A 27,797-nucleotide genomic window follows, 5' to 3' on the forward strand; every position below is an offset into this window, starting at 1 on the left:
GTATATGTACATCATGGAACACTATTGTTCTATTAGAAACCAGGAGGGACGGGATTTCAGAGAAACCTGGAGGGATTTGCATGAACTGATGCTGAGTGAGATGAGCAGAACCAGAAAAACACTGTACACCCTAACAGAAACATGGGAGTGATGTTCAAGCTTGAAGGACTTGCTCATTCCATCAGTGCAACAATTGGGAACATTTTTGGGCTGTCTGCAAAGGAGAGTACCATCTGTATCCAGATAAGGAGCTGTGGAGTTTGAACAAAGTACAAGGACTATTCCCTTTAATCCAGAAAAAAAAACCAGATAGCTTATTGTCTGATCTTGTTACCTCTGAGAATTCTCTTTAAGGATATGATTTCTCTTTCATCACACCCAATTTGGATCAAGGTACAACATGGAAACAAAGTAAAGACTGACAGAGTGCATTCTGGGGGTGGGGGGGGGGGAGGGAAGCAAGGTTGGGGGAAAAATGTAAAACTCAAATAATATCTTTAATAAAAATAAATTTAAATTAAAAAATGATAGGTATCTTCCAGTATTTGCAGGGTGTCATGCAAAAAAAGAACTTAGAGTTTCTTTGCTAGAAGGCAAAATTTAGGAGCAGATTTTGGCTCACTAAAAGGAAAAACTTTGTAATCAGAGCTATTCCAAATAGAATGATGAGCCTGGGAAGCAGTGAGCTCCCCGTCACTAATGTTCTTTGTAAATACTTTGTATAAAAATAAATTATACTTTATATAAAATACTCTGTATAAATGAAAAATAAATACTTTGTATAAATACTTTACTTTGTATAAAGACCACTTTTCAGAGTTATTGAAAAGGAGATTCTTGCTCAAATCCAGGTGAGATCTGATGCCTTCAGAAGTTCATTTAGCACAGAGTTGATAAGATTCCAAGGTTCTAAAGTTCTAGACTTCAATAGTTCTACAGATCTAAAAGTAGTCATCCCAAACCAGCCCAGAACAAGTCCCTGAGGCAGATGACCCTCTTCACTCTATGACTAATTCCATACTTCATCATTAGATTCAGTGACCATGGACACCTTTTGCCAGGGGGAACCCAGGAAATGAAAGGCATCACACAGAATAGTACTGACAAGACCTCTGCTTTATGACATCTCATCACCTTTTTTGCCCCCATATTTGTCCCCAAAAGATAAATAGCAAAGGGCAAGGGAAGCTTCTGGATGCTTTGGGCTATACCAGGCATGGGGACCAAAAGAGGAAAACATAGCTGGCCATTTATCTTCACCTTATAAGGAATGCTCCAAAGACCAGCATGGGAATGTTGGCAGTGGGGTAGTATCTCTGCTTCCTTGAAAATCCATCACAGATTTTCTGTGAAATAAACAGAGAGACAGACAGGAAGACAGACCCAATGACAGAGAGACAGAGATAGATAGTCAGCCACCAGAGACAGAAACCAGAGACAGAGACAGAGAAAGACAAAGAAACAGAGAGACAGAGAGACAGAGACACACACAAAGATAGACAAAGACAGGGAGGGAGACACAGAGGCAAAGAAAGACAGATGCATAGAGATAGAGGCAGAGAGAGAAACCAAGAGAAAGAGAGTTCATCAGAAAAATCCTCAGTCAATTATTTTAAAATGTTGCTTATTTTCTAATCATTTTTAATTTTCAATTATTCATCTTTTTTCAATTATCTTTAGTGTAAAATTGTCCACTTTCTAAATCTATTTGTGCCTTTTTTGCTCTTCTAACTCTCTCTTCCTTTTTTCTTCATTTCTATAGTTTGCCTTTTCTTTTACATGTGCTTAGAATTAACTGTGATTTCAGAGATACTCTATGAATCTTGCTATTTGGAATATCCATGAGTTTGGGATTATCTAGAGAAGGCAAGGTGCCCCTCTGTTGGCTCAGATCTTCAGAAGTTACGTGCCAAAGATGTCACCACTGCCTTGAGTGGCCAAATCTGTGTTTGGAAATAAGATACCCCCATTTGAGATCACTGTGATGGTATGGGCAGAACAGATTGGCAGAACAGAGCCCAAGCACCCTCACTCCCAGTCTACCCTGAGCTCACAGAAGGCTGGCTGATAGTTACCTGGTGAGTGTATAATTTTTTCCTCTCACATTCAACTCCTGTGTGTCTTCAACTGTGCTTGGCCCAACAGGATCCCACTGTATGTCTTGGTAAAACTGGCCTGAGAAGGAAGAGGGCAGGAGGGTATGTTAGACAAAGATGGATAACAGGAATAGGAAACTAAACCACACACACACACACACACACACACACACACACACACACACACACACTCACTACACAGACCAAGAAAGAGAAACAACTGAACAGAACAAGAATGATACACAGGAATAGAAAGAGAAATACAGGGAGAGGGAGAGGAAGACCAAGACAGGGTGAGAATTTGGAAGAGAAAGACACACAGAAGAATGAAAAAAAAGATAAATAGAAACAGAAGGAAGTGAATTCAGACTCCCATAAAGAAGTATCATTTAAGTGTTTATTAGGAAAAAGGTTTATTTTTTTCTTAAATATGGGGATAACTATTTGAATTTATGGGAGGATTGGTAAAGGGGCAGCTAATCAGAGAGTGGTGTAGTCAGATGGACAGGAGAAAATCATGGGTGAATATAGAAAGGGAACAGAATAGGAGAATGAAAGAAGAGGAGTATTAAATGTATTAAATGGGATAGACAGAGGGTAGATGATGATCAGGAGAAGGGAAGGAGACTGTGGTCCTAGGAGTGGGTCTTCATAAGTCTGATGGTCAGAAAAGGGGATGTTCAGAAGTGGAAATTATAGAAAGAGTCACAGACACAGAAGAAGGTGATGAGGGAGCCATAGAGAACTGTGGGCAGGGTCCAGGCCATACCAAGGATTCCACTGACTTGACTGGAGAAGTGAGCTGGATCCTTCAGAATGAGCTGCAGTCCAGGCAAGGGATGGGTCACCACTAGGCCAATGGTAACTTTATCTGAATCACTGAGCAGCAAGAGGCCATTTTCCAAGGTCAGCTTCAGCCTGGAGAGAAACCAAGCCCTAAGCAGAGTAGTGAGGAGTCCCAGGGGAACAGCTCAAAGTCTGGGACACAATAGTCAGAAAGGGAATTTCTGGCTCTCCAGATGTAAGAGAAGCAGATGTTCAAGTGAAGACACTCCCACCCCCCCATCCAACTTTGGGATTGGTTCTTGTCCACAGGATCCCAGATCCAGTTATCTGTGGATCCCACCCATTTCTGTTAGCTCAAAGAATGACCAGTCCTGGTTTAAAAGCCCTACCTGATCCTGAATCCCCTTCCAGGCTTACCCAGGCATCACAAGGTACAGTATCCTCTGCCACTGATAAGAGGAGCTTTTCCCGCCACTGCCATGAGTCACCACAATGCTGTCCTTGGTCACATGCACCTTCATCTCTGGAGTCCTATAGCTCACCTGGAGCCAGTCAAATTTCCCTGTGCTCCCCTCATACTGGCCTGTCACCTCAATGCCTGGATACAAATAAGATCAGAAGTGGTTGAGAGCAACCCTCAGAGTAACAAGTCACCTCCTTTGGGAAGCCCATTCTGATTAACCACTCTCCCTGTGGAAAACCTTCCCCATAGAAACTAGTGTCCTCTTGGGGAGTCCTCTCAGCCCTGATTAATTAATTCATTAATTAATCCAAATTCTCACCCTGTCTTGGTCTTCCTCTCCCTCTCCCTGTATTTCTCTTTCTATCCCTGTCTATCATTCTTATTCTGTTCAGTTGTTTCTCTTTCTTGGTCTGTGTAGGGAGTGAGTGTGTGCGTGCGTGTGTGTGTGTGTGTGTGTGTGTGTGTGTGTGCGTGTGTGTATGTGTGTTTACTTTTATGCCTTGCATTTCCTCTAGACCTTCAGGCTTGGTCTATGCTCATGGGGGTCCAACTGTATATAGCTTTGTAAAAGACCCACAATCATCTTCTATGGATGTCTTGCTCCCCAGTAGACCTGGGGCTCCCTAAGGATAGCAACCGATTCTCAAGTCAGCTATCTTCTTCGTGTACTCATTTGAGCCATGTTATGGGAGAGGAGAGGAAGAGATTCTGGTTCTGACCTCAGAAAAACTGCTGATTGAGGGGAAATAGAGAAGGAGCTGATTCCTGAAGTCTTGTCCTCAGGGAACCCCCCCTAAGCTGAGATTCTCCAAAAAGGGAAAGGAGAGCATTGGAGTGAAATTGAGGGAATATAAACTGTGTGTATGATGAACTGGTGGATGGTCTCTCACCTTGGATGGGATCAGTCAGGATAATCAGGGGGATCTGGGATGAACCCCTGATATCCACACACAGAGTTTCTTGGATGTGGCTATTGTTCTGCATAGGCAGTGACAAGATGAAGTGAGGCTCCTTTTTCATCAGACCAGGAGAGAAGGGAAGAACTGAGTGTCGTAATTCCTCCGCAATAACTTTATAATGGTTTTGAATACCTAAAGAGTGAAAACCATTAGCATTTTAACATTACAAAATTCTTTCCTCACCACCATTCTGTGGTCTTGGTGCTACAAAGTATCATCATGTCCATTTTACAGATGAAGAAAGAGAGGTTCAGACAGACTGAGTGACCAGACCAAAGAAACACTGTTGACTTATTATTCTTCTCCCCAGCCATAGAAGAGAAATCATAATGGCCTTGATGTACCTGCATTTGGCATTGAAGGGAACCTCACATTAAAAATGAGAAATATGAAATGCCAGAAAGGTAGCCAGCAAGGGTATTCTGACAATCTTGGAATGACTTACTTTTCAACATAGATTTTTTTTTTGACATCTTCCTCGTGCTGCCCCTTGAACCTGAAAGGAGACAGACATGGAGGGTATGAGGGAAGAAGGCTACCACAAGGGAGGCAACCAGAAAGAGGACTCAAGAGAGAAGGGACTTCTTCCACTGAGGCCTTTCTCCAAAGGAAAGAAACCAGGGTCTTACAATGTCTCAACCAAGACAAGAACTCCTCCCCAGGGCCCAGACTCCAGGGGAAGAATGAAGACCTGGCTAATTCCAGAGAGAGCTTCACCCCACATACAGAAGTTAGCTATAAAATCTTTAAGGCATCTCCCCTAGAGAAGTCAGCTCCAGTCTTCTCTACCACAATGCTCCCTCTGAGTCTATGTAATCCAACTGAAATTAGCACCATCTTTAGATATTTTCTTCTAGCTATAGAATGATGACACGGAGTTCTATACCCTGGAATATTTTCTGCCTGACCATCAGGACCTTACTCACATTGGTCAAGTCTTGCTTCTTGCCAATAACTCACTGTGTGACCTTGCCTGAATGGGTTACCTCCCTTGCACCTCAATTTCCTCATATGTAAAGCTTAGAGAAATGACCTGGGCTGTTCTAGCAAGGATCCCAAAGGGTGGTTTCTTATATGAATTGGAAAAAAGTGAGTAAAGGGTCTCACAAAGGCCCCTTCAAGGGAGAAAATGGGACACACACTCTCCTTGTTGAGGCAAGGGGAAAAGAAAAAGAATAAACATTAGAGCTTTCTATGTTTCAGGAACCACTCTGAACTCTGCAAATAGTCTCATTTTATCTTCATAACAACCCTGAGAGGCAGTTTCTTTTATTACCCCCATTTTTACAGATGAGAAAACTGAGCAACAGATTAAGTGATTAACCCAAGAAGAAATAGCTATAAATGTCTGAAGCTGGATCTGAAGTCATTCTCCCTGACTCCAGGCCCAGCACTCTCTCTACTGGACCCCCTAGTCATCTCTAGGCAAGGATTATAGGGTCTTTAGAACCATTTACAATATCTTGACTGGATCCCTTTTTTAAAAATCAATAACATAGAGTGAGATCCCAATCATTGGAATTTTTGAGCCAGTCATCTGTCAAGGATGTTGCTAGAAGGATTCTGGTTGTAGTTTGGGCCTGAATTAAGGGCTCAGATCATTCAAGTCTATGGTTTGATCTGGAACCTGAGTCAGGAGACAAAGTGACATCCAATCCTTATTCCTTGACTTCAGATTAACCTCAGTCACACAACCACAAGAAATGAAATCTTTACCTTGAACTGGAAGTTGTACTCTTAGTAAAATTGGAGGTGTCTGAATAGTATCTGAAAAAAGAACGAAAAGAGAAATTAGTCTCCATGTTCTCCCTGATTTTGCCTCCAAAGCCTCTAATGTGGCTGAGCTGTCAGAGAAACAGCGCTGGAGGGCCAGGAAGAAGTAGAGACAGGAAGGATGCCTGGGCAATGAAGGCTAAAGAACCTGGCAAAGTCTGGGTCAGGGAATTCCCCTAACCTCCAGGAAAAACCTACTCACCCATCCACTGCTTACCTGCTTCCACTGGCTTTGAAACCACCTGGACCTGCTCCTGACCCTCTGGTTTGGTAACCACCATAGATGTGAGTGGAGTGACAAAATTGAACTGAAGGGATAGGTTCAAAGCCCGGGCCTCCAGGCTCTTCTGCTCAGCACCGGAGGCTGAAACACTGAAAGTTGAGGCCATCAATGTTGGCCTCTTTCCCTCTCATCAATCATTCTTTCTGTTCCTTCTGACCCCAAGGGGGCTCATCACTCTAGCATCCACTGCTTTGAAAATGAGGCAATGGTTTCTTCTCTCTCCCTTAAAGGATATAACAGACCCACCCAGGTCCCTCATCTCCTAGCCAGGCTGAAAGATTGTTCAGGAGGGGAGCATCCCTCACTCATGGGTGTCAGTGGTCCAAATAAGCTGCAGAGAACCTCAGTACTTTCCCCAAGGTCCTATAGACAAGGGTCACTCACGCTTTCTCCAGTAGCTGCTGAATGGTCAGGTATGCCCACAGGCGCTCCATGAAGTTGTGGAAAATGTACTTCGGGCTCTGGAAGACTTTCTCCTTGTCCATGACATTCACTTCTGTGTGGAAGGTGAAGTTCTGGGTATGCTGAATAGAGGGGAAATGGGGGGGGATAAAGCCAAGCATTTACTTACACCCCAAACCCCTTTTTCAATCTCTCATTCTGGACAAAGCAGCATCAAGCTAGGCCTGAACCATACCAGGCTACCTCTCCAGCCCTTGCCACCAACTTGTTGGTTCCATTACCTTAATTTAACCATTTTAGGTCATTATAAAACAAAAAGGTATTTTATAATCCATCCATAGGCCAATAACATTTAGAATTTTAAAGGACTTTAGAGATATTCTATTTTAGGATCTTCATTTGAGGAAAAATGACACCTGGAAAAGTTAAATGATTTACCCAGTCACATAGGATAAGCAGCAGAACTAGGATCCTTTCCCCACTAGAGCAAACCATCACTTCCTCTAAGCAGAAGCAAATTAATCCCTCTTTCCTGTGATAACTCTTCTGCTTGATAACAGTTAAGTCTTCTTTTCTCCAGGTCAAACACCCCAGTTCCTATCCCAAAGATCCAGCAAAACTGCTACTAGATCTCTATTGCAAAGACATACAAAAAAGGGGGAAAGGATCTACTGACACAAAATATTTAGAGTAGCTCTTTTTTTTTTGCTGGCTAAGGATTGGAAATAAAAGAGGTGCCCATCAATTGGGGAATGGCTAAACAAGCAATGGTATATAATTGTAAGGAAATTTTATCGTGTTATAAGAAATGACAAGCAAGATGATTTCAGAAAATCCCGGAAAGACTTACATGAGCTGATACATAATGAAAATGAACAGAACCAGTATCAGCAATGTTATTTAATCAATGACCTGGTTATTTTCAGCAATACAATGATCTAAGACAATTCCAAAGGACTAATAATGAAGCATACTATTCATCGATCAAGAAAGAACTGATATTGTTTGAATGCAGATTAACTATTTTTCACTTTCTTTCTTTTTTCTTTTATTTGAGTTTTCTTATACAAAATTGTATAACATGAAATATTTTATATGCTTAGTAAGACCCGATCGCAAACTAAATTTCAAAGCAATAATTTTCTTACATTTCCCTTCCTTCCTTCCTTCCTTCCTTCCTTCCTTCCTTCCTTCCTTCCTTCCTTCCTTCCTTCCTTCCGTCCCTCTCTCTCTCTCTGTCTCTCTCTCTGTCTCTCTGTCTCTGTCTCTGTCTCTGTCTCTGTCTCTGTCTCTCTCTCTCTCTCTCTCCCTCCCTCCCTCTTCCTTCCTTTCTTTTTTTTCCTTCTGATGAAGCAATTAGGGTTAAGTAACTTGCCCAGGCTCCCAAAACTAGTAACTGTCTAATGTTTGAGATCAAATTTGAACTCAGGTCCTCCTGCCCCCCCCCCATTACAGTTGCAGCTGTAATTTTCAAAATAATTTAATACTAGTTAAAAAAACAGGGAGATTGATGGAAAATTGCCATCCACATCCAAAGAGAGAACTGATTAACTCTGAATGCAGATTGGAGAACACTTTTAAAAAACCAAACCTTTATTTATTTATTTTTTAGGTTTTTGCAAGGCAAATGGGGATAAGTGGCTTGCCCAAGGCCACAGGGCTAGGTAATTATCAAGTGTCTGAGACTGGATTTGAACCCAGGTCCTCCTGACTCCAGGGCCAGTGCTTTATCCACTGTGCCACCTAGCCACCCCTAAACCTTTATTTTTATGGGGTGTTTTTGTTTGTGCTTCTTTTGCAATGTAACTAATAAGGAAATGGGTTTTACATGGCTTTCTATGTATAACTGGTATCAAATTGCTTGCCTTCTTAGGAAGGATGAGAGGGAGGGAAAAAAGTTGGAACTCACATTTTTTTAAATTGATGGTTAAAATGTTTACCTGTAATTTGGAAATAGGTGATGAAATAAAAATAATTAGAAAACCAATGACAAGACTTTGTTCTTTTACTTTCTCTGGTCCTTTAAAGAAAGTTCCATAAATTCTTTCTGTGTGGTTTTGCCTTGTCCCTTCTTTTCCCTTTAATTTCTTAGCCACTTAGACTAAATCACTGGTTCTGGTGCATTTGAGGATCAGATCTGACTGGCTTCTTCTCCTTGGGCAAGAGCTGGGCTACCAGCCCTGGAATTTGTAATTCCCATCTCTGTCCCTTTCACCCAACAGCCTTTTCTCCAGCCTTGATGGATTGCACTGAGTCCGTCTATCCTGGATGAAAGAACGTTTCAGCTTGGCCTTACTCTTCCCTAAGTCTCCTCTCATAGAGAATGTTATTCAACCAAGGAATTTAAGAGTTGAAAAAGACTTCAAAGCACATCAAATCCAACCCATATCGGAAGAGGAGCACCATCTACAATATTCCCCCTGATCAAAATGAAGTCAGTTTGATATGACCTGTTCTTCAAGCCATACTGCAATTTTACTTAGTGGTCTTATTACCTTAGTTCTTATGACTTTTAATTCTTCCCTTTCTAAATGCTCACACACTAATTTTGTGTTCTGGGAAAGGCATTGATGGTTTCTGGGCAGAGATCTGACTTCTAAGATCTAGGATTCCTCTTTGTACTTTATCTTTCGAAATCCTACTAATCCTCAAAAAATCAATTCACGTTCTCTTTCTGCAAGGATGCCTTTATTATCTATTCCATCACACTTTGACTTAAGTCTCCTTAGACTTTATGTTGCATTTTCTAGCCACTGATTGCTTCTACTCTGTCATTCTCTGGTGGACTCCTTGGTGAGTGTTGTTTCTCTCAGACTCTAAACTCTGAAAACAGAAACTGTCTGTTCAGTTTCTGTCTCCTTCAACTTACTAAAGACATCTCAGATCCATCTCTACTCTCTTCTCACAGAATGCCAGCTGCCCAAGGTTAGGAGCTACATTGGATCTGCCAAACTGTCCATGTCTGGAAGGCTGGACCTGGGTCCTTCTGTCATCTCTTCTCCTCCCTCTTTCACAAGACTCTGAGTTCCTTGAGAATAGGACCTACATCTTTGCATCACACTAAGCAAGCAGTGAGGAGCACAGATCTGGGCACAACGTGGGGAAGGGAATTCTTGTGACTTAGGGAAGACTTGTTGATAAATAGATTTCATTTTTAGGCAGAGACACAACTATGACCAGAATCTAAGGTGTCCTAGCTCTCAGGCCAAGGCTCTCCCATCTATCCCATCACTCACCGACTGACCCTTGACTTGGGCTGAGAGCATATCCTGCACCTGGCGTTGAAGCTTTCCAGCCACCACAAACTCAGAACCCTTGAAGAAGACCCTGAAATCGTCCTGTGTGATCAATTCCACAGCATTGTTCATGTATTGGAACTCCACCATGGTCAGCAGTGGGTTGGCCACCTCCTGGTAAAAATCCTTTGGAAGAGAGGGGAGAGGTTAGGGAAAACTGAAGCACAGTGGACAAAGCAACTTCCTGGGATCTATAGGACATTAGAGCTAGACAGAATTTTGAGGATGGTATAGTCCAATTAAATCCTTCATTAGACATAAAGGGAAAGTAAAGTCTACAGAGGGGAAAGGACTTTTCCAAGTCACATAGGAATCAAGTAGCAGATTCTAATCAAGGTGCTGGGAGCTCCTCTTTTCCCTCTCTCTTTTCCTCCATCCCCTAGTACCTAACATAGCATCCCATACTTCAAGGATACTTGTAACTTCCATGAGATTCCAAAGACCAGGTGCTGATACCTGGAGCTGAAGGTCAGCATCTGAGTCCTCATAGATGCGTCGGGCCACCCCACCATTTTCCAAGGCCAACTTCTCCAGGAAAGCATAGTTGACATCAAAACCAAATCCCAGGCAAAAGAGTGAGTAGCGACCTTCAATAGCTGCCTTCACTTGATCCTGAATTTTCTGGGGATCTGTCTCCCCTGTAGTAACAGAAGCCAGTGAATGGACAGGGAAGGAAGAGAGAAATATTGGTTAGTTATTCAGCTGGAACCTTGGAGACTCACTATTTACTCTAAGCCCCTCATTTTACAGATGAGGAAACTGAGACCTACAAAGGTGAAGTGACTTGTCATGGCTCACAAGTAGTAACAGAGGAATTTGAATGCAAGCCCTTTCACTGCATAGCCAGTGTCCATTGATAACTCTCTATCCATATGAACAGGAATCCCCTCCACAACAATCCCACATCAGAGTGGCGATGATAAAACTGAAGCCCAGGGAGGGCATGAGACTTGTTTCAAACTAGAACTTAAGACTCAAATGACTGCTTGAAAGAAAGTAGGCTACTTAGCTATTCCATTAAAAACCTGAAATTCAGGCCAACCTGAAAAACAATCAAGATATATCCAATAAGAAACCTTAGAATGCTTTGCCCATTCTAGAATTATCCAAAAAGTCACTCTTATAGCCCAGGGCAATAAGAAAGAGGTCCACCGGCATAGATCTACAAGCCAGTCATCTCCGAGTGGCACAAGAGAAGAACCTGAAGCCAGTGTTGCCTGCAATGCTTTCTGTCTAGAGGCAGCAGGAACACCGGGCTCCCCTGAAAATGTCCCAAGAGAAGCACCAATGATTTGACATGTGGAGCAGGATGCACATATGAATATGACTTGGAACTGGACAGTCTAGGGCTCTGGAGGTCTCTAATCACTTCTTCTGAGATGTAAAAGAGAACTCTGAAGATTTGAAATCTGAATCTCAAATATTAAGGAGGGAGGGATATCTAAATCTGGAAGGAGATAAACTTAGAAACTAGGTAACCCAGGGTGAGAACAAGTAAGACCAACTCCTACAACTCCCCTCCAGAAAAAACTTCAACAGAACATTTATCATGGTCCTAGTCCAAAAGACCCAATTCAGGAACTAAAGTTGAAGAAATGTGTAAATCTCAAAAGACATGGACTAGAATAAAAAATTTTAATAAGGGACAGATAGTTGGCACAGTGAATAGAGCACTGCCCTGGAGTCAAGAGAGCCTGAATTCAAATCTAACCTCAGACATTTAATAATTACCTAGCTGAGTGACCTTGGGCAAGTCACTTAACCCCATTGCTTTGTAATAAAAACCAAAAAAACCAAAGAGTTGAAAAGAGAATAAATAGCTTAGAAGACAAAATGATAAATCTTACTTAAATAAAATATTCCCTAAAAAATAAAATAGACCAAACAGAACTCAGCAACTTTGTAAGACAGCAAAAAAATAATGTAACAAATAGAAGAAAATGAAAGATATCTGATACTGAAAACAACAGACCTGGAAACCAGTTCAAGGAGAGTTCATTGCAGAATCATATATTTTACAATATTGAACACTGTATTTTAAGAAATCATAATAAAATCTATCAAATATCTATGAGAATCAATGGATAGTGAAAAATAGAAAACATCCACCAATCACCGCTTAAAGGAAATCCTAAAAGAAAAATTCCAGCAATATCATATCCCAAAGCTATGATACATAGCAAAGAACATATAGCAAATATCCAGAAAGAAACAGTTCAACCACCAAGAAACTATGGAAAGGATCATAAAAAAAAGTTGCTCTAAATCATTATTTATTAGAGAAATGCAAATTAAAGCTTCTCTGAGGTATCACCTCACACCTCTCAGACTGGCCAATATGACCAGAAAGGATAATGATCATTGTTGGAAGGGTTGTGGGAAATCTGGGACACTATTACATTGTTTGGTGGTGCTGTGAACTCATCCAACCTTTCTGAAGAGCAATTTGGAACTACTCCCAAAGGGCAACAAAAATATTCATACCTTTTGATCCAGCAATACCACTACTGGGTCTATACCCTGAAGAGATGATGAAAAGGGGTAAAAACATCATTTGCACAAAAATATTCATAGCAACCCTGTTTGTCGTGACAAAGAATTGGAAATCAAGTAAATGTCCTTCAATTGGGGAATGGCTTAGCAAATTGGGGTATATGTATGTCATGGAACACTATTGTTCTATTAGAAACCAGGAGGGATGGGATTTCAAGGAAGCCTGGAGGGATTTTCATGAATTGATGCTGAGTGAGATGAGCAGAACCAGAAAAACACTGTACACCCTAACAGCAACATGGGGGTAATGTTCAACCTTGATGGACTTGCTCATTCCATCAGTGCAACAATCAGGGACAATTTGGGGCTGTCTGCAGTGGAGAATACCATCTGTATCCAGAGAAAGAACTGTGGAGTTTGAACAAAGTTCAAGGACTATTCCCTTTAATTTAGAAAAAAAAAACCTGATATCTTATTGTCTGATCTTGCTATCTCTTATACTTTATATTTCTTCCTTAAGGATATGATTTCTCTCTCATCACATCCAATTTGGATCACTGTATAGCATGGAAACAATGTAAAGACTGGCAAATTGCTTTCTGTGGGGGGCAGTAAGATTGGGAGAAAAATTGTAAAACTCAAAATAAATAAAATCTTTAAAAAAAGAGAAATAAAAAATACCACTGCATATTTGCAAATCACAAATAGGAGTATATGTGGAAGGAGTAGAAAATAAAGGAATAACTTATTTTTTAAAAAAGAAAAAAAGAAAAGATCATTCAAGACTTGTCAGCTTTTCTTGTAAATGAGAGGATATCTTGTAATCTAAAATTTCAAAAAGCAAAAGATTTATACTTAAGAATAACTTACTCTGCAAAGGTAACAATGGATATTTATGGGAGGACTTTCAAGCATTTCTAATGAAAATACTAGAGCTGAATAACAAATTTGACATGTGAATAAGTTCAGGAGAAATGCAGATGCCTAATGAAAGTAAGTGATATTACATGAGGAAAAACATTTCATGCTAAATTAAACACTGGGCATTTCAAGCTTGACCTTCCTTATGCTTCAAATATGCAGCATCACGGAATACTTTAACTCAGAACTCTAACTCTAACCTTTGATTTTGTTGCGGAAACAACAACCGAATTTTGCAAATCTAAATTCTACAAAATCTAATAAAGGGGATTTTTAAAGCTGAGGGTGGGGCAGAGAGGAAGAAAGATGTTGGTAGAACAAGAGAAGAAAGAGATATTAGAGGCCATATAGTTCGTCTCTCAATTTTCACGTGTGAAAGCTGAGTCTTTTGAAGACAAAGTGACTTGCCACAAATCACACAGGTTGTGTCAGAGGTGGGATTTAACTTGGCTCTTTTAACTTTAGAGCCAGTGCCTTTTCTACTCTCCTTAAATGATTCAACCTTTATCTGAATAGAAATCTCCTCCATCACAACCTACTCCCCCCACCACTACCTTGAAGGAGTATGATTGGCAAAGATGAGGTCCAGAGGTCAACTTGTCCAAAGTCATGGTGAGGTTAGAATCAAGGACCTCTGACTCCCAGACAACTACCTTTCTCTTTCTAAGTTGCCTTCTCTGAAGCACGTTGCAGGAGGCTTTCTCTAACTCTGCCACCCCTCTTCAGGTCTCCAAAATGATATAGGTACAGGACCACAACCAAAACCCTCTCATCTGTCCTGTTTTGTTCTCTTCTTTATTCCCATGTGTTTCTCATCTCCTTGCTCAAATTGGGAAAAGCAAGAGATCCTTGCATAATTACACAGGCCAGTTCTAATTCTGCTGTCTCTCCTAGACCATGTACATTATTTTCCCTAAATGCCCTCTTGTTTTGAGAGAGGGTTTCTAGAACAAGAGCTCCCAGGACACATAGACCATTAAGGAACCCCCTGGGAATTTTGTGACCAAGCAGAAAGAGTCCTCCCCATCCCCATCTCACCCTCAGTGGGCTCCCCATCTGTGAGCAGGATGACCATGGAGACGCTCCCTGCTGGCAGCTGCTCCTTCCTGTTGCTCTCATCCAACATCCTCACAGCCATCAGGACAGCCTTATTGATATTGGTTGCTAGAGAGAGAAATCTGCTCACACATGTCTCAGCTTTGGTACCAATAGAGACAGGTGGAGACTGGGAGGCCAGGGAGGAAGAAAGGGATGGAGGTTTGTCCAGGAGTAGAAGAGTAGCAGAGAGCAATGGAGGCTGGAAGCTGAGAGATATGTTAGAGAGAGTGGCCAAGAGACTAGGCAGAGGAGCATAGTTTGAGCATTTTTCAGGAGCTTGGTTCCTGAACAGAGAATAACTTGAAATTAATACTTAGAATCTATTCAGATTGACCAGTATAACTTGAGGCAATGAGTTATCCTGAGGGTGATGGAGTGGGGCGGGTCTCAGAGAGTTTGGGGAGGGGTATAGATCATGAAGTGATTGATTGTCTTGTTGGATTAGCGAGGTTGGGAAATAGGGTCAGGGCCAGCTAGGAATGAGGTTGAGGAGATGCCAACATTCTTCTCCAATGTTTCTCAATGGGTCCTGTTTTAGCAGGTCCCCCAGATTAGATTCCTCCCTAATTTTCAGTTAAGCCACAGGCTATGAGATGTGAGACCAGCCATATTGCTCACCATTGGGAACCCTGATTCCTTACTCACATCCTTGGGCCTGGATACCACGGGCAAATTTCTTGGCTTCCTCCACATGCTCAGATGAGGCCTGAAGCAGAGCTGGTTTCCACTGAGTCACACCCCCACTGAAGATGACCAAGTTAAACTGATCCTCTGGCCTGAGATCACTCAGGATCTTTACCAGGGCATCCCGAGTCTAAGAGGAAAGAAGACTCAAGAAGCAGGAAAGAGAGATAGCGCAGAATGCTTAGGGAATAGGAATTTGAACCTAGAAGATGTGGCTCTCTTCCCATCTAGGTCATTCTCTGACACATGGTAGCAGGGGTGGGGTCATCTCTGGGCCCGAGGCTGATAGAGAAAGTGCAGCAGAGTGACCAAGGGACAAAAAAAAAATGGCTTATGATGTATTTGAGTTCTCCCTTTTCTGAAGTGACCCATTTACCTGCTTAATTTTCCCACCAGACATAGACCCACTCTTGTCGATGACAAAGACCACATTCTTAGGCAGTATAGACAATTCTGTTGGGGCAAAGTAATGCACGAAGTATCCATTTTCAACCTGCAAAGTGGGGACAGTCATGGGTCAGAGCCACACCTCACCACCTTTGCTAAGAGTAAATTTGGGGTCGAGCTTGCTGCCTCCACCCTTCTTCCCTCTGGTGAAGCATGACAGGTCTTTAAGCTTAATAAATTGACCCTCTTTATCTTCTTGATTCCTTCCCTTTTCCTCAGACCAGGAGCATCCTCCCAAGTTACTTTCTAAATCTTACCTAAGGTTCGTCAACTGAGCAAAGCCTTCCCTGATCTCTCAATGTTACCCTGATCATTTATAGGCTCATTTTTTGATATTTGAATGTTTTGAAAGGTAGTTCCTTTGAGGTAGGTCACAGGGGGACTATTTGAAACCATTTTAAAGATCATAACATTGATTCAGCTCAGTGCAGTGAAGTGACTATCAGACCATCTAGTGAAACTGTTCATTGCTCAGAGGAAAAAACTAAGAGCTAAGCAGAGAAGGGAATGACCTTAGAGACTCACAATAAGCAATGTCCATAGATAAGATGGAAAGGCATTCTAAGACATAAATGTCCTGTCTCTCTCAGACTGCACATCTTAGGGCTACCCCACAATGCTACTTAGTAGAGAGCTCAGCACCTTGAATGTATTGATCCCCCAAAGGTCATAGGTACTGCTATAGACAAAGGATGGGAAAAGGGCTTGGCAGCTGCCTCCTTCCCCATGGCTCCCAAAGCCCATCATTCTCATTTGCCAAGTCCCTGAAGCACTCACCTGGATGTCCCCTGCATCAGTGGCTCGGTTCACATCATAACGGACAATGAAATTACCATCCAGAATCGTGTCCAACTTTCCAGGCTCCTTCTGCTGCTGGGCCAGAGATGGCTTGAACACTATGTGAGCCTAGAGGAGAAGAAGCTAGTGCTGAGAAGTTAGCTAAGGAGCTAGGAGGAGTTACAAACCCTTCCAAGGGTTCCAGAGCTGGGGCAGCTGAGAGAGTGCGAGATAGACATTGGATAAGATAATCTTTTCCGCTGGAACCCCTTTCTTTGCTCTCTGTAACTGGCCTCAGCCAAGAGCATATGGAAAGGTTAGACTGTCTCTACCCTCTGTGTGGTCCTTCTCAAGAGTTTGACAATCTGGTAATCCCAGTGACCAGCCCATTCCCTGACCCATCCCACCCCAGTTTCTCCTGTTCCTCTGATGACTTGTGGCCATCACATTTGAGGATCAGAGATTCACTCCCCTATCCCAACTCTAGGGTTGAGCCAGGGAAAGGGCACTGGAATTAGGGAATTAGGAAATTGGGCTTTAGGGCAAGTCACGTTCTCCTCTTGACCTCAGTTTTCCTGTCTGTATAATATAAAGTTGGAGTAATCAGAGTTTAAGCTTACTTTACATCTGACATTCTATGAGTCTAGGACATCCCAAGACTCTAGAAATCATGAGGGGTGAGGGTTGGATTACTTGGGATAGGGCCCAGACTCTGTTCCACTCTGGTCCCCAGTCTCAGCATCTGACCTTGGTCTCATTCTGTGTCGTAGTGAGGGCATCTGCCAGGTTCTTGGTCATGAAGGTACTCTCAGTCTCCAGGGAGCTGATGCCCTGAGGCTCAAAGATATGGATATCTATCTGTGAGGTGGAAGGGTAGAAGGCATGAGAAGAAGTCTGAAGGAGGGAGTGAGCTTGGCTCAAAAAAAAAAGCCCTGATCTGAGGAAGGAGAGCCCTTGGCCCCAGGGAGCCCCTGCTCTGAGTGAGGGGAGTGAAGAGAGACTTCTGTCTGGTGGGGGTGGGGCATAGAATGAGGGCATCAGGGTAGGTTTCCCAGAGGAGGCGTCTTAGAGTGGGGCCTTGTTACCTGCAGGTGTTTGACCAACTGTTGGGGTCGGACCTTCAGAATCAGCTCATATTTCCCCAGTTGCCTCTTCAATAACTCCTCATAGACCAACTCAAAGGTGACCTTGCCAGTTGGGGCCACATTGACAGCCACCTGGAACTGCTCCAGATTCCTCCCTGTGGCCCTGGGTGGGAGGTTGACTCTTTAGTGCCACTGAGGATAGGTAAAGTGAGCAGGGAGAACCTGACCAGGGTTTGGTTATGTGGAGATTGTTATCAGAATGGCCATAGCCACAGCCTAACCGGGCAGGGCAGGAGGTGCTCTCAGGCAGGGGGTGTGGGGGGAGCTGTGTGGCACTTTCTGATTCCCTGGTCGCCCCTGCCCAAGCCCTGCCCAAGCCCTGCCCCAGGCACTTACCTGATGATTCCAGCACTCTGACCCTTGGCTACGGCCGAACTGTACTTCTCCTGGGCAGCTGCCTTCTCCTTAATCTCCCCTGGGTATGTCACCCCATCAATGATCCTGAGAAGGGAAAGAATGGGGGCAGAGAGAGGCCTCAGAGAAGGAGCAAGAACTAGGGGCACTGGAAAAGGGATTCCTTTAGGGATGCTGAGGGAAGAAGGCTGGAGGGACAGAAGAGGGAGAGACTGGATTCTCACCTATGTATATATTTATTATGTATATATCTAATATATGTATGTAATAAATATAATATACCTACATAAGCACACACATAAAATAGTATGACACATTATTACTTTCAAATATGAAGGAGCTGATGGACTAGTTTCTAGAATAATTAAATCTTTGAGTCACTGCCCTGGAGAAAAAAAAATTCATTTCCTTAGAGAATGCCTGGTAAATTATTGGCATGCAAACAAAACATTAAACTGATAGAAAAGGGCCATCGATTTGATGGGTTGAAGACACAGTAAAACCAGAATTATAAAACCAGACAAGCATGGAGTGTGGAAGAGTCTGGATTTGCCCTCTCTTTTAAGTCGAAGTTACAGTGTAACTAGGGGTCAAAGTTGAACCAAGGAGTGAGGAGATTAGGAAATCTCCCAATCTTGTCACTCATTATTTGACCTTGCATGAATTCTTTGCCTTGTATGAATCTCAATTTCCCCACATGTAAAATGAAGAGATTGGGTCAGAGAATCTCTAAGGTTTCTTCTAGTTGAAATTCCTTTCAAGGGTCTAAATCTATGCATCCTTGGAGGCTGAGTTGTAGGTCCAGGGAAAATCCAGGTCCTCTCCAGTTACACCTCTGTTGTGGGTAAGCTCAAGACAAACATTGCCCTATTTTCCTGTTTCAGAAGAAAAAAAAAGCTTTCTGAAGTCCAGAGAGGTAACGTGACTCTAGATAGCAAAGCAAGTCATGACCAGACTTTGTGATTTTAGAATCCCAGATTTAGAGCTAGAAAAGACCTTAGAAGTCTTTTAAGTTCAACCCTCTCATTTTTCTAGAAGAGGTTAAATGACATCTAGTTTGTCTGAAGTAAGATTTGAACTCAGGTCTTCCTGACTCCAAGTTCACCAATTTTTCCATTAAGTCCCTTAACTGCCAAAACATTTTGCAAATTACCATACATGCAAATGAAGGAAAGAGATTTAATGTCCTTCTACTACCTATTTCTAACTCCACAGAAAGAAGCAAATGAACCATGAGAGAATGGTGTTTTCGAAACCAAAGGGAAGAGAGGTTATAGCAGAAGGGTTTGGTCAATAGGTGGTCTGGTCAGGGGGTCCCAACCTGGAGGATCCACTTTCAAGACAGCCTCTATGCTACCTTTTGCTGGTGTGTCCATTGTGGCTCAGCCCAAGACCAAATATCTCTTCTGGGTCAGATCCTGGCAAGGCTTGGGTCTCATTTGCAAGATTAAATTGTTGCCCATCCTAGAGAGGAGCCGTAGAGCCATGGGCCTGACATGACTCCCCCTCCTTCCCCTAGCTTCCCAACTCCACTGCATCTCAGCTCTACCATCAAAGTCCTTCATCCTAGGGACTGGGTAACAGTATTTAAAGGACATCCTGAAGTCACTGATTCCATACTGCTATTCCTGAGCAGGGACATCATTTACTCCATCCTGATCAGGAGATAGTCTCTTTTGAAGTTGAGCTCTCCTGTCATCCTTTCCCAAAGGTGGGATAATGCCCTCACACCCCACCCACATTTTATTTTGTTACTTATCTTAGTTCTTTCTCTCCCTCTCATCCCCCTCTTTCTTCTTGTAGCGGTGGATTAGATGGAGAAGAATGGACAGGGACTTCTCTATCTACGACAAACATTGCGAAAAATGTTTGGAAACCCACTCTAGGACAGGAGGAGAACAGGAAGGTGGGACTGGGGAAAGGAAGGAGAAGGGCCTTTTTTTCTGGGCAGGATCATACATACTTGTATGTACATACACAAACACACACACACATACACACACACACACACATTCACACATGCATCAGTGCCTCTGTGCCTTCTTATGACGTACTCCAATAGCAAAAACAGAGAATGTGGACATATCCCAGAAGGAGGGGATGACAGGAAGTGGGGATCGTTGGGGAGGGAAGTTTGGAAAGAAAGAAGGAGAAAAGATCATAAACAAGGAGATGGAGGAAGTCCTAGAATCCCAGGACTGGAAGGCACTTTAGAATGCATACAGAATCATGAAATCACAATTAATCCATGTTTTACAGTGGAAAAAAAAATCCACCAGATCTGAATTCAAATCTTACTACTATTAACCCTTCTTCCATGGCATCATGGACAAAACATTTAACTTCTGGATATCAGTTTATTCTTCTATAAAATGTGTGGATAAGAACAAATTGTCTCTAAGGTCACTTTCAGTTCTAAAGCTATGATCTTATGATCTCCTAGATGTTTTCTTCTTACTACCTTTCAAAGACTTCACACTCCCTGGCTTTATCTCACTAACCTCTCTAACCACTCCTTTCCAGCATCCTTTCCAATGGATGTTCATTTTCTTTGACACCTTATAGTGGTTGCTGCCTGAGTTTCTTCTCTTCTTCTCTTCTTTCTTCTCTTACCCTCTCTTTTGCCCTCCTCCTCCTCTTCCCCCTCTTCTGCTCTTCCTCCTCCCTCCTCTCCCCCTCCTCTTCTCCTCTGCTTTCTTCTCTTTCTTCTTCTCCTCCTCTTCTTCTCCTTCTTCTCCTCCTTCCCTTCCTCCTTGTCTTTCTTCTCCTCCTCCTCTTCCTTTCTTCTTCTCCTCCTCCTTCTTCTTCTCCTTCTCCTTCTCCTTCTTCTTCTCCTTTCTCCTTCTCCTTCTCCTTCTCCTTCTTCTCCTTCTCCTTCTTCTTCTTCTCCTTCTTCTTTTTCTTCTCCTTCTTCTCCTTCTTTTCTTCTTCCTCCATCTCAGATCCCCTGAATATGTATCAGCTTATCAATGTCCTTTCCAAAATATAGTTCTCAGAACTAGAAAGAATTCTATAGATGATATTTGATCAGAGAAAAGACAGAATTACTGTTCTTTTCATTATGGAACCAAAGCTTCTTGTAATATAGTTAAATATCATGTCATTATTTTGGGCTATTATGTTAACTTCTATTGATAACTGGGATCTCAGGTGATTTTTTACCATTTAATCCTTACTCTGCCTTTGGTTAGCTGGGTTTTTTTCAATTCAAGTTTCAAAGTTTTCAAAAATTTCATAGTACTAGTCTCAGACTATTTTTCCAATCGGAGTGATGATTTTGAATTGATTCCTCTGTTATCCAACATATTTAGCTATCCCTCCTAGGTGTCTACCACCAAGAAAGATGTCAATTGTCATTTGTGTCTTCATCAAAGTCATTGTTAGAAATATTGAACAAAACAAGTGATTAAAAGTTTCAGCTAAGGGGTGACTAGGTGGCACAGTGGATAGAGCACCTGCCCTGGAGTCAGGAGGACCTAAGTTCAAATCTGGCCTCAGACACTTAATAATTACCTAGCTGTGCGACCTTAGGCAAGTCATTTAACCCCGTTGCCTTGCAAGAACAAAAACAAAGTTTTAGCTAAGCAAATGAAGAATTTCTTAGATGGTATACTTCTATAAGAAAAGATATCTTGAACATGTAGAGGCAATTGGAATCCCTCATGTGGTTCTGGATTGCTTCCATGCCAGTTTTGAGATCTGAAGGCAGCCCCATGAAGAGGAAAAAACACTATACTTGCAATTAGATCTAGGTTAAAGATCAGTCAATGCACTTTTTAACAATATGATCTTGGGCAAGTTACTCAATCTCTGAGTCTCAGTTTCCTTATCTTTAAAATATGGATACTGATATCTGCAACATGTACCTCAAACTGTTATGTGATAAAACAAACAAGATGAGTGAATATAGAGAACACTTTATAAACTATAAGGTGCTATAAAAATCTAAGCAATTATTATGAGGGGGGTTATCATCCATGTCATGGCAATTTCCTTAGTAACATCACTTTTCTTTTTTTGTTTTTTGTTTTTGTTTTTATTTTTGCAAGGCAATGGGGTTAAGCGACTTGCCCAAGGCTACACAGCTAGGTAATTATTAAGTGTCTGAGGTCGGATTTGAACTCTCCTGACTCCAGGGCAGGTGCTCTATCCACTATGCCAACTAGCTGCCCTCATCACTTCTCTTTAGTTCTTTTTTAATCCTTATCCTAATACTTGGGGCCAAGATTTTTACCCTATTTTCACAAGGTCACAAATCCATCTCTTTTGAGCAAGGTATGCTTTGCAAAACAATTCTCCACTCATGAATCCTACCCCATCAAGCCACTTAGAGTTAAATGAAGTCATTTATATCTATCTGTGAACTAAGATATCAAGTTTCCCCTTTCATCATTCATACTCTAAGCACTGGTGTATATACATTAGGATACAAGTATTGTGTCTTATGCCTATCATAAACAGAAATATGGAATAAAGGAGATTGGAATGTGGGAGGTAACAGGGTGTTAGGGAGAGGAGGGAAATGTGAGGGAGTAGCTAATCCAAGATCAGTACTTACATGGAGAAGTTAGTGATGAAGGCTCTCTTGGGCAGTTCCACCTGGAAGAGAGCTTCTCGAGCCTCATTTGCCTTATTGACCACCCGACTGGTGATGGTGGTATGGGCAAAACGCAATGTGACTTTGGAGTCCACAGTGAGACTGTAGAGATCAATACCATCCTAGAATGACATTGCCAACACAGGAAAGCAAAATAGAAGAATATTTGATAACTTTCCCCTCACCGGCCTTGACTAACCTATTCACAAGTCGCATTGTTCACTATGGGCATCAGGTGGCAAAGTATAGATGGGATATGGTTTAAAGTCTAGCAATGGGAAATCACAAACACATTTTGGCCTAGGAAATTGGAATGTATTATGAATTTAGATCTGGGTGATGTTAGGGTCTCTTTTTTTTTGGCAAGGCAATTGGGTTAAGTGACACACAGCTAGGTAATTATTAAGTGTTTGAGGTTGAATTTGAACTTAGGTCCTCCTGATTCTAGGGCCGGTGCTCTATCCACTGTACAACCTAGCTGCCCCTAGATCTGGGTGAGTACAGGAAAATCACCAAAATCACTCTGGATTTTAATCTCTCACTCTTGAAGATGAGGAGAATGGTATTTTATTCTAATCTCTCACCAAGGGCTAATGGCAGAACCAGGTGCAAAAGATAGGAGTATTTTAGGGGTGAAACCCTAAAGGAATGCAATTCTCTAATGAAAAAGGTAGGCTCAAGTCACGTGTATAGGCTTATGCCAAAGCTTTTCCCTGTCCCTAGACAGACCTCCCCTACCAACCTAAACTCCATGGAAGTTCTACTCTGATTCTTTCTACAGAGGTATACAGGTAAAGACAGCCCACTCAACTCCTAGTCTATTTAACGCTAGTCCCATTCTCCTGTCAGATATCTATTCCTAGTTCTATGACATTCTCCCCTAATTCCCCTAAAACACACACAAACTGCCTTACATTCACTTATGTTCACAAATGCACAGTTACACATTTGGACATGCATTCTCACGCAAACATATTCATGAACATTTATAGGTACCTCTTGGGCAATGATGAGGCTGAAGGCGGCAAGATGAAGAAGGAGAATGGGGAGTAGCAGGGCTCGAGCTGCAGGCTCCATTTTGATTTTGAAGGAATAGGGAGGTGCTGAAATTTAGAATCAGTAACTCACCTTTCTCCCAGATCTCCCCTGGCTCCCCTCCCACCCCCCCTACTCCTATAGATTCCAGGAAGCTGGTCCCAAGGTAATGTGTATTTACTAGTCAAATGCAGTCAGCAACTCAGGTTAAAGTGTCATTATCTACCTCCCAGAGGGCCTTTGATCTGTTGGGAAACACCTTCCCCCCCACCTCTACACACGGGAAGACCTAACCTTCTCTTTGTCCCTATAAGGTCAGACCATCTCATCCAGAGACTCCCCTTTCTGGGTCTATTTAATATAATTTTCTCAGCTTCAGTACTTGCATTGAATAACACTGAGGGAGATGAGAGAGTGAAAAAGGAAATAAGAAGCCTTCTATAAAATAAAAAACAAGAAGAGAAATTCAATTTACTTCTATTCAAAAATATTCATTTACACCAGGAGCCATTTCCCAATTTGAGGAGTTAATTCAGAGGGGAAGCTCTCTAGGTTTAAGGTTGGACAAGTTATGGTATATGAATGCTATAGATTACTATTGTTCTATAAGAAACCCTGAATGGTAGGATTCCAGAGAAGCCTGGAGTCAGGAGGACCTGAGTTCAAATCCTGCTTCAGACACTTAATAATTACCTAGCTGTGTGGCCTTGGGTAAGCCACTTAACCCCATTGCCTTGCAAAAAAAAATTTTAAAAAAGGAAAATAAAAAAAAGCAAAGAGAAGGACCAGAAAAAGACAATATTCAGTGTTGGAAGGGATGTGGGAAATTTGGGACACTAATACATCATTGGTGGAACTGCAAAATCATCCAACCTTTCTGGAAAGCATTCTGGATTTATACCCAAAGGGCAATAAAATGAGCATACCCTTTGATACAGCAATACTATTACTGGGTCTATACCCTGAAGAGATCATGAAAAAGGGTAAAAATATCACTTGTACAAAAATATTCATAGCAGCCCTGTTTGTGGTGGCAAAGAATTGGAAACTGAGTAAATTTCCATCAATTGGGAATGGCTGAACAAACTGTGGTCTATGTGTGTGATGGAACACTACTGTTCTATTAGAAATCAGGAGGGATGAGAACTCAGAGAAGCCTGGAAAGACTTGCATGAACTGAGTGAACCAGAAGAACACTGTATACCCTAACAGCAACACGGGGGTGATGGTCAACCTTAAAGGACTTACTCATTCCATCAAGGCAATAATAAGGGACAATTTTAGAGTGCCTGCAATGGAGAATACCACCTATTCAGAGAAAGAACTGGAGTTTAAACAAAGACCAATTTTTTAAAAAAGTATCTTATGTGCAGATTTGCTATCTCTAATACTTTATTTTCTCCTCCAGGATATGATTTCTCTCTCAACACATTCAATTTCAATCAATTTGTAGCATGGAAACAATGTAAAGCTTATCAGACTGCCTTCTGAGGGAGGATGGGGAGTGGAGAGAAGGGAGGGTGGGGGGAAAAATTGTAAAATTCAAAACCTTACAAAAAATAAGTAGAAACTACTATTGTATATAATTGGAAAAGTAATAAAATATTTTTAAAAAGTAAAGAGGAGGCCCAGATGAAAAAGATAAGTTCCACAATGGGTATGTGTATTTTACAAGGGCACACACATTTTATGGAGAAAATAAGTCATCAGAGAGATTCAAACAAAAATGCTATATGAAATATGAGAGAAAAGAGATTACAAGTGGTAGGAGTCAGAGAAGGTTTCCTTGAGGAGATGACATTTGAGTTGAACTTTTAAAAACATGGAAGAATCTAGTAACTGAATTGGAAAAGAATGGACAGCCCAGATCCTTGGGATAGCCTAAGCAAAAGGGAGAAGATAAAGGTAGAGAATGTCCAGATTTATTCCTCTTATTTGTTTATGACGCAACTTTTTATATCCAAACTACCCATCTCTTTAGAATTTCTGTTGGCATATGAAGTGAAAAGGTAATTTAAGCCTTATAGATAGACTATTAATTAGTCAAACAGTGAATGCTTACTCTAGTAGCTGGGGATTTAAAGTTTATTGAATACAGTACTCCTGTGTTTGTTTGCACAATGTAGTGGACCTAAAATCAGGAAGACCTGAATCCAAATCTGATCTCAGACATTTCCTAGTTTTGTGATTTTGGGCAAGTCATTGTACCCCTGTTCGCCTCAGTTTCCTCCTCTAGAAAATGGTGATAATAATAGCTCCAAATTTTCTCCCTCCTTCCCTGAGAAAGTAAATACTTTGATATAAATTATACATGTACTGTCATGCAAAACAAATTTCCACTTTAACCATGTTGCAAAAGAAAACTCATTAAAAAATCTCCAAAAAAGTAAAGTTTTCATTTTTGAAAAAGTATACTTTGATCTGTATTAGGCTCATTCAATTGCTTCTCTGGAGGCAGAAAGTAGTTTTAATCCTAAATCCTTTGGAAATGTTTTAGATCACTTAATTGCTGAGAATGGTTAAGTCATTCACAGTTGACCATTATACACTATTGCTGTTACTGTATGCAAACAATGTCCTCTGGGTTCTTCAAACTACATTTTCTATCAGTTCATGTAAACCTTTTCAGGTTTTTCTGAACCCAGACTGCTTTTCTTATTATTCCTAATAATAGTAGTATTCCATCATAATCATATACCACAACTAGCCTAATTTTTTAAAAAGAGAGAGAGAAGCCAAATTGCCAGGTTGGAAATTGAACCAAAAAATGAAAAAGTACTTTACAGCAAAATTCAGGAAAAAATTTAAAAATTTAAATGACTATGCTAAATTATATACCAATAAAAATCAAATAATGCCTATTAAGCATAGAATATTTACAAAAATATAAAATTTCAGAATAAAATAATAAGAAATAGTTTAAATCGTTCAATCTCAGAAAAAGAAAATCAATGAGCCAATCGAGAAAAAAGAAATGACCCATTTGTGGCATAATTAATTTCAATATCATATAAACTATTGAAAAAATTAGAAAAGATCTTCTAAATTCCTCCTATGATGTAAATGTGGTCTTTAATTAGGAAGAGACAGGATGGAGCAAGAAAACTATAGATCAATTTTCCTATACTGAAAATTTTTAAATAAAATTTTAAATAAAATATCAAAGAAGCAATCATATGGTCTTACCAAGTTAGAGTTATACCAGGAATGCAGAGTTAGTTCAGTATTAAGATGAATATGAATATAATAAACCAAAAGCTTTTGACAAAAGTACAACTTTCATTTTTGTTAAAAACAACAAAAAGTAGGGGCAGCTATGTGGTGCAGTGGATAGAGCACCAGCCCTGGAGTCAGGAGTACCTGGGTTCAAATCTGGTCTCAGAAACTTAATAATTACCTAGCTGTGTGGCCTTGGGCAAGCCACTTAACCCCATTTGCCTTGCAAAATCCTAAACAATAAGTAAATAAAAATAAAAAAATATGAAAAAGCATATGGAAAAGGTAAAAATCAAACTCTTTCTTCAGAGATAACTGAATGTTTTTAATTTAGGCTTGAATAGGAATGGCAGGTTCTCTTTAATCATTAGAGGTTATCTGTAGTCTTCAGTTGTTTTCATCTGAAGTTTAATGACCTATAATTCCATCAGACAGATTGAAGAACTTCCTTATACTTTATGGTCATGTTGTTCTGTCAGATTCTTTAATTTGATTGCAATCTATTTTGTAAACAAAGGTGGGAAACTTGAATGTAGGGTTCTCTCTCCCTGAGGAATCTCCCCAGGAAGCCCAACATGTCGGTATACAAGCTTGGGTGCTATGGATATAAGTGTGCATAGAGAAACACATACATATAGCAGCTAGGTGGTACAGTGGATAGCGCATCGGGCTTGAAGTCAGGAAGATCTGAGTTCAAATCCTTCCTCAAACACTGTGACTGTAGGCAAGTCACTTAACCTTGTTTGCCTCAGTGTCCTCCTCTGTAAAATGAGCTGGAGAAGAAATGGGAAACCACTCTAGTACCTTAGTCACAAAAACCCAAAACGGAGTCATGAAGAGTTAGACAAGTCTGAAAAATGACTAAACATAAATTCATATAAATGGAGAGAGAATATGTATATACACGTATATAATAAATGATAATATTTGGATAATGAGAGATCAATAAAATCTATTTTTTAAGTAAAAATA

General features: G+C 41.1%; 1 protein-coding gene across 1 annotated transcript; it reads right to left on the reverse strand.

Annotated features, from left to right (window-relative positions):
- Window positions 1-1,098: 1,098 nt before the first annotated feature.
- LOC141496085 (inter-alpha-trypsin inhibitor heavy chain H4-like) lies at window positions 1,099-27,558 on the reverse strand. Its single transcript, XM_074198211.1, has 21 exons — window positions 27,458-27,558; window positions 23,571-23,677; window positions 22,536-22,696; window positions 17,960-18,064; window positions 17,564-17,726; window positions 17,226-17,336; window positions 16,479-16,607; window positions 15,631-15,747; window positions 15,216-15,384; window positions 14,511-14,636; window positions 10,515-10,696; window positions 9,999-10,184; window positions 6,745-6,884; window positions 6,295-6,449; window positions 6,021-6,071; window positions 4,750-4,800; window positions 4,236-4,436; window positions 3,300-3,480; window positions 2,866-3,014; window positions 2,076-2,175; window positions 1,099-1,346 (listed from the first exon to the last, which is right to left on the reverse strand). The coding sequence occupies exons 1-21, from the start codon at window positions 27,489-27,491 to the stop codon at window positions 1,262-1,264; spliced, it is 2,703 nt and encodes a 900-aa protein (XP_074054312.1). The 5' UTR covers window positions 27,492-27,558; the 3' UTR covers window positions 1,099-1,261.
- Between the last annotated feature and the right edge of the window lie 239 nt (window positions 27,559-27,797).

Source organism: Macrotis lagotis, chromosome 8 (genome assembly GCF_037893015.1).
Source record: "Macrotis lagotis isolate mMagLag1 chromosome 8, bilby.v1.9.chrom.fasta, whole genome shotgun sequence".
Taxonomy (NCBI): Eukaryota; Metazoa; Chordata; class Mammalia; order Peramelemorphia; family Peramelidae; genus Macrotis; species Macrotis lagotis.